Source organism: Fopius arisanus, unplaced genomic scaffold (genome assembly GCF_000806365.1).
Source record: "Fopius arisanus strain USDA-PBARC FA_bdor unplaced genomic scaffold, ASM80636v1 scaffold00005, whole genome shotgun sequence".
Classification (NCBI taxonomy): domain Eukaryota; kingdom Metazoa; phylum Arthropoda; class Insecta; order Hymenoptera; family Braconidae; genus Fopius; species Fopius arisanus.
In genome coordinates, this window is record NW_011887744.1 from 471,654 (window position 1) to 486,687 (window position 15,034).

Sequence of the window (15,034 nt, forward strand, 5' to 3'; positions counted from 1 at the left end):
TCGGATATTAAATTACCCAAAACAATTTTTTCAATCGGAGGGATTCTGGGGATTTCTGTGAAAAAAATTACTAGATCTGGAGAAGGCTGGGCCTCAAGATAATGAAACGATCAATACTACAATATAATAAAAAATTGTTCGAAGAGAGATTAAAAAAAATTCGTGTTATTCCCCGCGAGGTGAAGAGGTTAACGAGTTGACCCAGTGAAGACGACTGGAACGAGTAAAAAAAATTGAATAGAATTGAAATGATCACCGGAAAGAGATGCCTCAAGGTGTCATTACCAGAAATGGATACACAGACGGAAATGGCAGATTGGCATGTTTAGAAACTGCCAGTGTACCTGTATATTCAATTGCCGAGGTAACACCCAGCGATTATAAAATGCGATATTACAATGTTATCCCTGCCATCAGCTTCTGTACCTCAGGTTTTTCACTGGACGCGCTATCCCGATCGGTCAAACGAGCTGTGTAATCTGTTGCATACCGAGAATACGCCTTCATAATGCGAGTATTTAAAAAAAATAATAAAAAACCTGTGAGAAATGAGAAGAGGAAGAAGGAATGCATCACTTTGCGGCGAATGAATTGAGTTATGTGAATAGAAAAGAGATAGAAATTGCCAGCAGGTGCGGATCTCTCCGTCGAGCCGAGACGTGACAAGACATTGCCATCAGCTTGGCCATTAGCTCGTCAGTTTGATTCACTCCAGTGAAGACGTGTGCTGTTTTAGACAGGGATATCCTCAGACCATTCTATTTGTCATTAATCCTCGGTAATTGATATAATGCACACACGCTCGTCAAAATTCCCTGAAGATTATCTGAACTTTCAATTGCTAAACGATAATGAATAACCGTGACAAAATACAACTATTGTCATTTTAAAAATTCACTGATTGTTTATAAAAAATTTGACGTCAAACGTAATTTAATTTTTTTCCAGACCAGTTTTTATTCGATATCTCGCAATCGATGGGAGGTATCGATTTTTTTGTAGATACCTTTTTTGTAGGTCTCATAATTTTCTAGGGAAAATGTTTATATAAAAAATTGGCTATCTTGCTTTTATTCGGAGGTATGGAGTGAAAATTGGGAGTGAAAAAATACTATTCTCGTAGTTTATCGTTTTGGTACTGATTTTGGAGTGTATTTTTATTCTGTTCGATGCTGAAATTATCAGGGCCACGCGCCATTATATTTCAGTACATATGTACCGGTTTGGTAAAAGGCAATCGGTGCCCCTCCGAAACGAGCCCGCAAAACACCCGTTGTACGCCTTGCTGGCGCTTTTCAAAAGATATAAATCGTCCCGCATTGCTTTTACCTGTTGCCATCGACACCCCTTCCCCAGTATTATTCTCTCTTTCAACGTACCACCAATTTTTCCCCATTTTCCCATTCAACTTCTACACGATTCTGCACCAATCGATTCTGTACTTCAATTCACTCGTCCAGAGAAAATCTCCCCTGGAGAAAATTAAACTTCACTAAACGCGAAGCGATTCAATACGTTGAAAGAGAAAGTTAAGAAAGTCGACTAGAAACTCAGACCCATCTGACCATGACTATCCCTGAAATTTCCATGGGATGTTTCACCTTTTCTCGTTTTCCATAATTTTCCGGGGTAAATCCTGAAAATTTTCATTGAAGGGAATGTCTTCCTAATTTTTGTGTTCAGACGAAATGATTAAAAATTGTTTTATTAATTGTTTAATTCTTTAACCAAAAAAGAATGAATAAATTAATCATTTAGGAATTATTCTACCGGGATGCTCTAAAAATAAAATAAAACATGAATAATTGGTAAAACATTTATTACATTGTTAAAAAATTGTCGTAACAATATAAAAAAAAATCCTTTCGATTGACGTAAGACGAATTTAAATAAAAACATGTCCAAGTCACCCCCACAATTTGAGCAATTCTATTTTTTTTCATTCGATGGATTAATGGAAATTCTCTCTTTGCTCTGTACCCACTGTTCGGCCTTCAGAGGTTGATCAGAGGAGAACATTGATCAATTGAGATCAGTGGGTGGTAGAATGGGGTGGAATGGGGTGGAATGAGATGGAATGGGATGGAATGGGGTGGCGGTTGAAACTGTAAGCTGCTTTGGAAAGCGATCGTACCGAACGTCGGAGGTCCAGGGCGATTAGGTAAACCCAGGATTAGTCGGAACGCAACCCCTTTAACCCCCCGGGCATATCCTCTGAGTGCATTCGAATTCGATAGCGTCTAGACCTCTTCCCAAACACTCATCCATCCCGTCTTCCGAAATCTCATTTACATCATCCAATTGTCATCATCTCAATTGCACCAAATGTCGAAGAACACTTGACACTGGCTCTTCAGGTCTTCCCGATAAAATGTTCAAATCCCCTGATCATAAACCCTCGGCCAATCTTCTCTTATACCAGATAAAAGTGTATGCACGTATCCGCATGCCGCGAGATTTTATCTTCTTCCCCAGAGAGTCGGCCCTTTGTGCATTTTTTGTTGGAGAAGAAGTTGCGTATTTATGCGAGGCGATCTTCCAGCAACGCCACCATACGTTTTACTCTCTTTCACTCGGTCCTTTTTTTTTTCATTTCTTTGGGCTTCAGTTATTCTCTCCCAGCGATTCATGACATACCTGAAAAGCGATGGACCTAGAGTCGCCTTGTGCATTCGATCAATAAATTATACGAGATCCCAATCGACCTGTCGTCCACTCTGTACTTCATCGTTGAGATTCTAGATGTTATTCATGGAGGAGTTATGTTGAAGGCAATGATTTAAAATATGAAGATGTCTCAATTTTTTTTATTCTTTGAATTTTAACCGTTCGGTTAAAAATTCTTCGGGGTAGTGCTTCATAATTTTGTTAAACTCATCCTCGTTGATGATTATCTCAAATTTTTCAGCGTTAATACGAAAATTTGTCACGGTACATGTTGTCTTTCTGTTCGGTAACTGTTGTCAGACTCCCAGGTGACTACTCCAGAGTTTCCCTAATCCCTCCGAGTGTACCAATTATCCTAGCCGTCCACTCTGCTCAGTGTTTCTCGGTTCATGCAAATTGGATTTTGGTCAGAGAGACAGTGGAACTCCCGCTGTCCGAAGACACTTTTATTGTCATTCCTAGGGAGTAATCCACGAAGTAGAGCAGTTTGGAATTGTGAAATTTTGGGGAAGGTCTGTCCCTTTGACGGACAGGGAACCGCTGTGGGTATCGGTTTCACTGAAACTACCGACAGGACAATGAAAAATTTGCCCCGACCGCTTCTTCAGGAGCCCTAATCACCGTCCGTAGGATCTGTTGTGTCACCGAGGTTGACCTCAGGTCAGTTCACCGTCTTCAGGACAAATCTCGACAAATCGTTGGTGCATCTTCTCATTGTCCATTTCTTTGTACTTTAACGTGTCATTAAACATTTATTCAACGATCTGGGGAATTCGTGGTTAAATGAGTGAAGTGCTTGCTGCGAGTGGCTGCTTTTCCATTGGCTTTAAAAATTCGGAAAATTAATTTGCAAAATGGAGTTGGCGGACTTTCTCGGTACGTCTTTATGGCAGTTCACCTGGGGTTCACCGGTGTTACATTTAATCCGTGGAAGAGCGCTTACGCGGATGATCGGGTAATTGGAATCATCAGGTGAGTGGAGATGCGAGAGGAAAAGAACCATTATACATCACTTTTTCTTATTATATTCTCGCAATTTTATATGATTTTTATTTTAAATACAGGGGGAATTAAATTGTTTGGCGGTGAGAGTTTATCGACCCAGCACGTACGCCGCGTACGTCAATAGGCTGCACTCAGTAGACACTTATCGATTTCACAAAATCTTCATTGACATTAATTAATAAATAGAAAAAAGATTATTCTTCAGAAGTGGTCATTATAATTTTCAGGAACACCGGCAAATTAGAAAGGTGCACTGAATTTCAGAGAGGCTTTTTGGTACATCTTGAGATAAATTTATAATGAACTTTAATTTCATTGACAAAAAACCACCCGCGGTGTTCTCGCCACACTTGGATGCGTCGATTAAATATGGACTTCCCAACATGGAATTGAATGAAAAAATGATCGAGGGGTTACTGGGAACTGCATTATAATCGTTTTCGATCGATGTCGGCGTCCTCATATATACGTGCCGGTACTACGCAACGCTAAACTCTCTCTCAAAGTGGAAGGATAAAGGTAAGAACTCAAAGCGGAAGTCAACAAGACGGCTCCGATGAATATTTATAAATCAGTGAAAAATATTTTTAAACCTAATGCCCTGTGAGAATTCATCTTCTGTGCATTAATCATTTCATCATTTCAGTACATACCAAATGGCATTCCCATTTAATTTATTTAATTATGAAAAATACTAGTCCGGGTAAAAATTGTAATCGGAATATTTTTTTCAAATTTTTAAAAAATTTTGGGAAAACTTTTCAGAATTTTTTTTTATGAAACAAAAAAATCGGAATTTTGGAAAATTTTTCGAAAATTTGAACAGGACATTTTTTTTTATTATTTAGATGGCGTATTTTTTGAGAATATTGAAAAATCAAAAAGTAAGAAAACAAGAGTTTAATTATTATAAAAAAAACTTCTGAAACAAATTTTTGAAAAATTTTTCAAAACATTTCCCAAAAGTAAAATTGTTTTATTTTGACGATTTTTTTTTTGTTTCAAAAGAAAAATTTGGAGAAAATATTCCGATTACAATTTTTTTTTACTCGAGAGTATTTTCCTATTCTCAGTATCTTTACGAATTTTTCTAGATGTTAGAAGATTTAATCTTTGAAGTCTGAGGTTCGTATGTCCTACTTTAATACAGATTTTGGCGGGGGCTTGGACTGACCTGGAGCAGCTGGCGTGCGGTAAGCCACCGGCCGCAACGTTGCGTACATCGTGCATCACACCGCCCACGGTATCAACCCCAACGCACCAAACCCCCGGGATTTCACACCGCACTAGCCATTTCTGCACTCATGGCACTGTCCACCACCGTCCAAGGACTAGTTATCGCCCACGTGAAAGGGCCACAAACTTTGGATAGTCTCTTTATAAACTCGATAAATTGTCCCACTGGTCCCACTATTCATCGATTTATTTTTTAAATGCTCCAAAAGCCCTTTAAATTCCCCAAACATGATGTTTTTTCTTCCGACATTATTTTTCTAGCAAGAGATATTCAATTTTGGAAGTCGACAATCACGAAAAAAATTCACGAAAATTGTCGATTTTCCTGGAATGTGAACCAGCAGTCCCTGGTAAAAAAAAATTGTAATCGAAATATTTTTTCCAAATTTTCGAAAAATTTCTGGAAAACTTTTCAGAATTTTTTTTTTGATACTAAAAAAATTGGGAGAGAAAACAATTGTATTTGTGGAAAATGTTTTGAAAAATCTTTCAAAAATTTGTTTGAGAAAATTTTTGTTGTAATTAAACTGTTGTTTTCTTACTTTTTGATTTTTCAATATTCTCAAATAATACGCCATCTAAATAATAAAAAAAATTTCCTATTACAATTTCCGAAAGATTTATCAAGACCTTTCCCAAAAATAAAATTGTTTTGCTCTCCGATTTTTTTGTATCATAAAAAAAAATCTGAAAAGTTCTCCATAAATTTTTTGAAAATTTCTAAAAAAATATTCCGATTACAATTTTTTTTACCAGTAGTGATAAAAATACAGGGTAAAATTCCCTGGAAAGCCCTTTTAATTCTGCAGATGTGTTTTTTTCCTGATCACTGCCGCTAATAAAAGATGATTTCCAAAAGTTTCTCAAGAAAATTTTGGTGACGCTTTTTGCTCACATGATTATCACCGAACATGAGTCAGTACAACGTGATGTAGTCAATGTACAGCACGAGCTCATATTCCACATAATGAGGGCGGACGAGAAACATCAAGAGACGCGCCACAGAGAAGGTTCGCGGTGGTAATTGAAATTTGCCAGAAGGGCTTCTCTCCCATCAGACGAGGCCGCCTTTTCAGGACAACCAATCCCCAGATCTCCTCCACACACTAAATTTTCGATTATCGGCCTTAATCCGCCGTTACGAATCAATTCCTCATACACGTATCGCAGATAAAGCAATCAGGGCCCCGAATTACTTCATTAATTTACTAAAAAAAAAAAGAACCTCAATACTCACATACTGACGATTCCAGGTGACCACATAATTGTCCCGAATTAACGTCACCATATCGGTGTCCATCGTCCAAGGTTTTCCAGTCGATAAAAATCGTGAAACAAAAAAGAATTATTCGATTATAAGTGTGTTTTCGTGGGATTAAAAACTTCCTGTTGAGTGGCCGAGTAAAAAAAAAAAGGGAGGAATAAGTTCGGGGCTCGTGTCGGAGTTGGCAAGCCAATCCGTCATGATCAACTCGGGACCTGTGATTTAATTGTCACCATTCGAGATACGCCTGTGATAACGGAGCGACGGGCCAAAACAGGCCTTTTTTTTCTTACTCAGTCCCCCTTTTTCTTTTTATAAGCCATTATTAAAACTCATATTGTAAAAACTTTTCATTACATTTATTATTTCCGAACAAAATAATTGTATCGAAAAAACTAGAGGTTTTTCCTCACAAGATGTTACAGCCCAAGAGCTCTTCGTATAGCCATTGGCCGAAATTTTTTTTTAGACTAGTTTTTCAATTTTCTTCTGTAAATACCTGTACATACTGTTGGACAATAATAAAATAACATTGTATATATAAATATATACAATACTAATGAAAAACATTCTGAAAAAAAAAATGGCCGAAACAGGAGAGAAAGCGAGTGAAAAAAAAAAATGATAAAATAGTCGCACCGCGGTTGCACGTGATTTCCGCGCATCACGAATTCCCTGGATGTGTTGGATTGAGAGGAACCGTTCAAATAGGAAATTAGGGAACAATGAAATAAAATTTAGAACTCGTTCGTCACTTTGTCTTGGCACTTGTGTTGTTCTCTATATGCCAGGGTACCCTGTGCACCCGATTCACTTCAGTAGAATATAAGTTTTAGATGCGTGGTGCACGAGAGAGTGAGTGTATGTCTCGTGGTTCTGTATAATTTGACATGTTGTCGTACACGTTATTATTCAGATAGATCTCGAGATACGCGGCTTGTCGGTTGAGTCTCTCTTTCTTCCCCTCGTCGTATTTCCTCAACTTCTCTCAGCCCCTCTCTTACCTCTTTTAACCTCTTCGCATCCTTTTTCAACCCCCGCATGTATACAACACAAGTGTCGTAACATGCACGAAGGAACTGACGACGAATTTAATGTCACGAGAGCTGAGAAACACGCTCCTCCTCGTTGCCACAAAATAGACCATTATTTTTTTTTTTTTCATTTTTTCCCATTTTTTTTTTCAGTCTTTTTATTGCTGCACGGTCTCTCCTCTTCCTCCAACTCTTTTTTTTTTCAATCTAAACTATTATTTTTATAAATATTGATGATAAATAATTAATCCCCCAGTCAATTAATTTCCAGAATTCTGGGATTTTTAGTTGGAATAAAAAAATATTGGAAATATTGGAAATATTACCCGAGTAAAAAAAATTGTAATCGGAATATTTTTTCCGAATTTTCAAAATTTTCTGGAAAGCTTTTCACTAAATTTTTCTTTTGAAACAAAAAAAAATTGAGAAACAAAACAATTATATTCTTGAGAAATATTTTGAAAATTTTTTTCAAAACCTTTCCCAAAAATAAAATGGTTTTGCTTTCCGATATTTTTTTCTCATAAAAAAAATTTTCTGAAAAAATTTTCCAGAAATTTTTTTAAAATTAAAAAAAATATTCCGATTACAATTTTTTTTACCCGAACACATATATATATATATATAAATATATTGAATATATATTTCTGGGAGAAGTGGGATATATTATTTTATTTCTCGTGAAAAAAATGGAAAGTCAAGTTCTGAGAGATGGGTGCGATAGGGATAGCCTCTCTAAATGTCACCGATTATATTAAATTGTGTATATTTCCCTTCATAATTACTTGAATTATACGCATTATGTAAATGGGTATGTTAATGCCAAGTACTCCTGCCTCTATTGGTCTCCGGTTAATCTCTCTCTATCCCGCCAAAAGTTCAAGTTCACCTTTCCTTTTTGCTCAACGCGCACTGCCGGGGATTACAGCAATTTCGTTTAAGCGCGCGCTAAATGTTACTTTATGTACTTTTTATATATATATAATGTACACCAAAAGGGGCGGAAGGTGAGTACCACCGGAGACTATAATGCGCCAGGATAAGGAGAAGGGTACATCATGGCAAAATGCAACCGGGGAAGTCTTTTTAAAAAAAAACGTCCTCACTTTATTTACATAATTTTTTAGATCCCTATCCAAGTGTCTACTTGAGGCAAACCGCCTGAAAAGCCCCGTGATCTATAAAAAAAACAATAAAGGAAAGAAATAAAACAACCAGGCGCTAGGTAGCTACTGGAATTTTGTCCGACGATTTAAAAAGCCTCATCAGGCTTTCATTCCATCGATTGGAAATAATCGAAGTTAAAAACGAGGACTGCAATTTTACCCGACAATTTTCTGTTCTGAATTAACTCATGGATGATAAGTATGTGATGAAAGTTCGAGGGACAGCAATTACTCAACCAATCTGTTTTCTTATTACACTTTTGTTTTAATTTTATTATTTTAATGGTCACATTTGCAGGAGCTCGTTCTCTCGATTTAAGACAAATTGGAAATTTAAGTGGTGAATTTTTAAATTCCCGAGAAATTTCAGTGAAAAATTCTCCCCTATCCTTCAATGTCATCACCAAAAAATTGTTTTACTTTGTTAAAAATAATGATTTATTCCTTAGCTTCAAAGAAGTGGTAAAAATTCTGATGTTATGAAAATTCGCGCGTTACTCTAGGATAAAAAACAAAAAATTCACCTCTCAGTGATTTCCCATGCAAATTGAGTTGTCCAGCCGTCATTATGCTAATGAAAATAATGACAAGAAGTTCCAGCTGCCGGAATGAGCCCCAAGAATCTGACGACGGAGTAATGACATCCATTCGATATTTGGCCCCTCCCCCCGCGATAAAATTGATATCAACCGATCTTCGAGATCAATCACTCTCGATTCGCGGTAACTGATGGTAAAATATCCGATAAAGAAGTAAAAAAAAATAAGAGGGTAAAAGATTTAGGAGGACTCTAGTGAAGAAGCCAACGGTTTACACCCTGCTGTCTTTTTTACGATCAGCAGATTCAGCAACCGCCCAATTACACTCGCCACGTCGGTCAGTTGTTATTCCTTAACGGGCCGTTACCAGCGGCATAAATGTCACCATTGTGACGCTTTTAATTACCCGATTATGACCACTGAGACGGTAATAATAGCAAGAGCAATTGCATCAGTGACAGTCTACTTGAGGATCGATTCGTGATTTAGGCATATGACACATGCGTTCAAACCGAGAAACACCAGCTGGAACAATTTAATTACACGATGTAATTAGCTCTTGGAGTTATACAGTACTGCATGGCTTTTTGTCACGAATGTTACCGACATTTTTAGATTTCTTGGACAAAATAAATCGTTGGATGTACGTGTTACAGCTGCTTGCCAGCATTATGCGAGGGCAACGGTGACGCTGATAAACACCGATACCATCGACATCGGTGGTTTATCATCGATACCATCTCTCCTCACTCACCACGAGGCTTTTCGTAAGTCATTATTACATATTACTCATTTCCTTCTGTATGAGAATTGACATCTTGCTATTTACCTCCCGAGACAATCGACTCGACCGATTAATATCGCGAATCTCTCGTCTTCATTCTATTTTTATTTCGCGCACTCACGCATTCGCGCATTTATTTTTTCGACAATATTATCACGATGAATAACAAACTTGGATTAGTGTTTCCCTCGTTTTGACGGCACCACAAAATGGTGTAAACAAGTGCAGGAAAAAATGTCCGTTCCCTCGATGAATTTTTTTTTTGTATGAATAAAGCAAAGTGACTGAGACGGTCTATTCCACCAGTAACATTTTTTTTTATCTGACTTATTTAATCAGTCTGGTCAGAGACCCGAGACCCTGCACGCGATATATATGCCATCCTCTTGTATATTTCTTTTTTCGTTCTCGCACTGGCGTTTTTTCTCAAACATTAACATCTGTAATTTATACATTTATTGCGCAAAAATAAGCGGATGGTGATAAGGCGTAACCGGTATTAAATGTACACAATTGCCACCTGGACGATTAAAATAATAGAGCGATCGTCAGATTGATTGGGGTTCAATAAATATTTTCATTACATCAGACTTTATGTTCATTCGATAATCGATTTAGCATGAATTTGGCGATCGACGATTGCTGATATCGAATGCAAAATATATAGAAGTCGCATGTGCGCGGGTGAATATTTTTGGTTATTAATTTTGAGGTAGGGGATCTGATGGGACCCCCTTGGGAGTGTCTTCTCTCCTTTCTCTAGGTTCTACAAGAGCAATAGTATATGCGTTATGAGACAATGGCCGCCCGTTGTGCTGATGTCTCCGACGACGTCTGGGACCCCCGTTGTGGGGCGCCGTTCACCTTTTACTTATAGAGACGTCAGTTATCAGCGAACCAATCGCACTCAACCAATGATCTTTACCCCGATCTACAGCCATTAATCCGCCAACGCTTCATAGACTTGAGATCCATTTAATCCAGGATTACACGCGAATCCCGCGCAAATCCACAATTATTTCATTTTTCCAATCCCCAGCAAAATCCGTAATTTTTCATGAAATTTATGTTGTTAATTCGTAATGGTAATTATTACCGTAATATTAATACTATGCATTACTATTTATTATTAATATTACTTTGATACTCACACCCTGATTGATGATATGTCCAAGCGATGTTGAAATTCCGAAGATCATGGAAGATTTGAAAATTAGAAAATGAAATTATTGCATGACTCAAAATTGTGAATTATTATTAAAATTGAAACACGTCATCAGTGGTAGGTAAAGAGAATTGATGACAGATAATGAGAGAAGAAAAAAGGAGTGATCTGATCGATTTCTCGGGATGCTGTACTCACGGATGACGGATCCTGAAACAAAAATGATAAATTCCCGATGATTTAGAGAAACTGACACAAAAATCATGAATGGATATTATTTGGCGATTCAGGATTCGTGCAAGAGTGTGACTACTTGTCTGCATGGGATTTCTCTGCATACGATTTCACATGCCTCTCGGGCGAATTATGCGGGCAAAATAATTGGAATGTAAACGGCGACGCGTACCTGCGACGAAACAGCCGTTTTATGCAGTGTCCCTCCCGCGCTTCAGCGAAATTTGCTCATTTGCAAGGGTTTTTTGTATACGGGTCGACAAACCCCTTCCATCCCCAATTCTCAAAGTTCCACGTATAGAGACGTTCCTCCAGGTTCGATCAATAATTTGTTATGCATACCCAGGACCACAGAAAATTGCGTTCAATTTGGTTTCTCCGTTGGGCTACCTTTTGCGCTTGTCAATATTTTTATTTCAATTTTTTTCTTGCCTGCTAAAAATACCGCATAAATATAGATGTACTCTTCAAACGGTCATTTTCTCGTGTTTAGCATAATCCCGAACACGTCACACGTTGCATCCTAATTTCAATGATTATTTTCAGGTTTTCGATTTTAAATAAACCTTCCGCCGAGGAATTCTGATAATCTGGCGTTTGGAAAATGGCGATGGGAAATGCTTGGGAATTGCTTGGAATAATTCAGTACAATATCTGGAATATTGATTTCAAATTCTTTCGATATTTTCCCCAACCGCAATATCAATTTAATCCTCATGAAAATAGCCGCAACAATTACGGTGTGGTTTGCGCTACCTGGAGAGTAAATTCTCGTGGAGTAATCGCAATCCCCTATTCGAAAAAACCAACTCCAGGGGGAGGAAAAAAAAAAAAATTGGAGGGAGGTAAATGAGTTGGGATGCTGGTGAACCAGCCGCAAAATCGCCCGGAGCCTCCACCACTGTGAGTTTAAACTTTTAATAACAAAGCGAGGGAGTATACCGTCGTTACGTTATGATACCAGAAGGCAAAGTGGTGTTATAGGTGGAGGGTTTTGAATTAAGAGAGAGGCCAAGTGGTGGCGGTTAAACCGCAGCACAAGCACCGACGCAACCGCGAAATTGCGGCCTTTACTCCATCTACGACCTGACCCCACGGAAAAGCCTCCATTGATGGTTTAAATTACTGATAAAATGTACGAACCTCTCAATTCTTCGGATTGCTATTTACGTACGTCAATTATTGCTATTGAATTTTCAATTCAGATCGAATGTTAAAAAAGTTTATTAAATTTCATTTTCATGGGAAATGTTTCAATTCATTTTTTTTAATTAATTCATTAATTTTTGTTATGATAATTGGAGAATGACAAGTTAGTGACTAAATTGTTCATAATTATTAAGGTTTAAATCAGGAGAGCAAAATAATTCATTTTTATAAAGTGAATTTATGTTTATATTTTATTGAAATTTTTAGTTATTTTTAGTTATTGTAGACGGACTTCCATGTTTAAGCAATTGTTGGAATATTATTAGTGGTTTTTAGCGATTTTTCAATGAATTTGAGAAAAAAAAAAACAAAAAATTTGTTCTCGCTCGGGGTCGAACCGAGGGCCTTGTGCGTGTTAAGCACACGTGATAACCGCTACACTACGAGAACTGGGATGAAATGAGTGGCCAACAATATTGTACTCATTTAGACCAAGTTGAATTTACACTGACCTTGCAATAAATTGCTCATTGCAAATTACAAAATGTCTTTGAACTTCTGGAGGAAAATTGCGTCCCGCAAATTTCCAAGACGTAGACCAGAAAAATCGTTCCATAATTTCCAATTATGTTAATAATTGAATTATATTCGATTTAATTATACCAATTATTAAATTTCCGGTAAATTAATCGGTCAATATTTAATATATCAATATAAAATGCAAAATTTGATTTTATTGGTCAGATAATCCAGATAAAAATGACGGAGCGCCGTAGAAAGATTCCGCGACTTCAGATAAAAATGACGTGACAGTTCCATAAAATTTCCTCCAACCACATTTCGCTCCAGAATCCCGGAAAAGGCACGTAATTTTTATTGAATATTTCTCTCCGTGTGGACCAGTCCGCGAGATTCTTAATTTTCTGGTATTATTTCTGTCCGCAGACGTAAAAAACGAAAGAAATCAACAGCGCGGGTCACAGTCCGAGGATTTGTCGCCCACGTTGCGTGTCATTACCGTCCACATTGTTCCCGGGTTGACACTCCCGGGTTGTACGAATAAAACGTGGTCCACCAGGTTGATATCACCCTGCCATCTACCTTTCACTCGACTTCCGCCAGTGATTCGTCAGAACCCAGTCTTTATTAATGATCACAACGTGCCGTCTTAATAGCCCCTTGACCGATACCCACAAGATTCCTTTTCTCTCCGAAAACCACGGAATTCCCATCACCCACCAAAAAACCCCCAAAATTTATAAATTGTAAAAAAATCGTGGAGAACACCTTCAATTTTTCAAACTTCCAAAGACCCGCGTCATCTTAGTCTTCAATTAACGGAGATTTAATGAAATTTCAATAAAAAATCTTCCCGAATTTCTCATCCTCTTGACAAGTTCCAAACATCTTTATAAATGTCCCCATTGATCCTTCGAATTGATTCTACTCTTCGACTTACTAAAAACTCCCCATAAAAATCAATTCAATTACGACTCATGCTGAGTCAAAAAATATTTTCCCATCGACTCCAGTAAAAATCACAGCGATCAAGTATAAACAATCAATAAAAATTCTCTAAGACTGTCAAGCATGTGTTGGTGCAATTTGTCGACAGGTGACACACAGCAAAATATATTCTCCCTTTTCAGAGAGAAACATGGCAAATTGAATAATTTAGCCTTTATATTTGTCGGGCAATTTTCTCCCCGGGTTTAATCATGCAATAGAAGTGGAGGGGTTGAGGGGGGGGTTAGATACTGAGGGGGTGGAACCCGCTATAAGCGCGGGCTCGAGCCGTCATTTGTCAGGAGCTGTCGCGGCAGGAACGTGTTCCTGTTCCACCGGCGCAGATAGCGGCCCATCCATGGGCCGTTCATCTTTATTCCTTTATATACAAGTATATAGGCAATTCTCTCCTATCACTCTGTCTCCCTCACTCCCCTCTTTCCACCTAAAACCGATCGTACGGGTGCCCATCCCCCTATACGTTTTACCCTGTACACGACTCCCTCGAACTCATTTAATTACAACAAACAATTTATTAGGTCCATCCGGGATCCGCCCACGGGCATAAAATGGCGCTGTGCGACTGCCACACGTTTTCGGTGGGATTTCAGAATATGCCAGAGGGAGGGATATATCCCGTCAACCAAAATTCCCACTTCGGGGGTGGCAATCCGATAGCATCTGTCGTCCATAAGGGGTTGCATATAATCACTGCAATTGTTGGGATTAAAAAAGAGACTCATACTCCGTGCAATTTCAATTATCAAAGAATGACCCAATTTTTTGCAAATCCTGAAATTTTTTACGGGTGAACATTTTTTTTCGGATTCAATTCCGTGAAAGTCGACGTGTCGCGAATTCTTTTAGAATTCAATGATTAGTAATTAAACAATTGAAAATTCTGCAATAAGTTGTAAAACTCACCCCCAGTTCGCGTGCACGTGTCATTGTAAACAGAAAGGTTGGTTGTTATTCGTCTGATAAAAATATACGGTGGAATGATTTCCTGTTGCTGTTCGGTGTCTATTCGTGGGTATATTTGAGAATGTACCCTCTGGTTGTTACCAGTGAGGCAGATAACAACACTGCCGGTGTCTTCGGCTCATAGAGAAACAGTATGTAATACAAAGTTAGACTAGCGGATGAATGCCGAAAGGAGTTGGACAAGAATCCTCGTGGCGCCTCATTTCACCCAAGTGAAAATATCGCCTCTTGGCACTATTATAGTACCCCCCTTATTGTACCCCCAACCGCCCCCCCTTCAACTGCCCCCCCTTCAACTGCC

The 15,034-nt window shown here is 38.2% G+C and overlaps 1 protein-coding gene and 1 non-coding gene across 4 annotated transcripts in view; both read right to left on the reverse strand.

Annotated features, from left to right (window-relative positions):
* Window positions 1-15,034, reverse strand: part of sowah (sosondowah) — a 62,382-nt gene that overhangs the window by 10,941 nt on the left and 36,407 nt on the right. For all 3 annotated transcript variants that reach the window (XR_892893.1, XM_011315672.1, XM_011315671.1), the window contains 3 exons: window positions 11,059-11,070; window positions 10,847-10,849; window positions 6,678-6,680 (listed from right to left, as the gene is read on the reverse strand). Coding sequence is in view for 2 of the 3 variants with exons in the window: in XM_011315672.1 (XP_011313974.1) it covers window positions 6,678-6,680; window positions 10,847-10,849; window positions 11,059-11,070 (18 nt within the window). In the remaining variant the exon portion in view is untranslated. The remainder of the gene's footprint in view (window positions 1-6,677; window positions 6,681-10,846; window positions 10,850-11,058; window positions 11,071-15,034) is intronic.
* Window positions 12,621-12,693, reverse strand: TRNAV-AAC (transfer RNA valine (anticodon AAC)). The gene has a single exon. It is a non-coding gene; the product is annotated as a tRNA-Val (tRNA).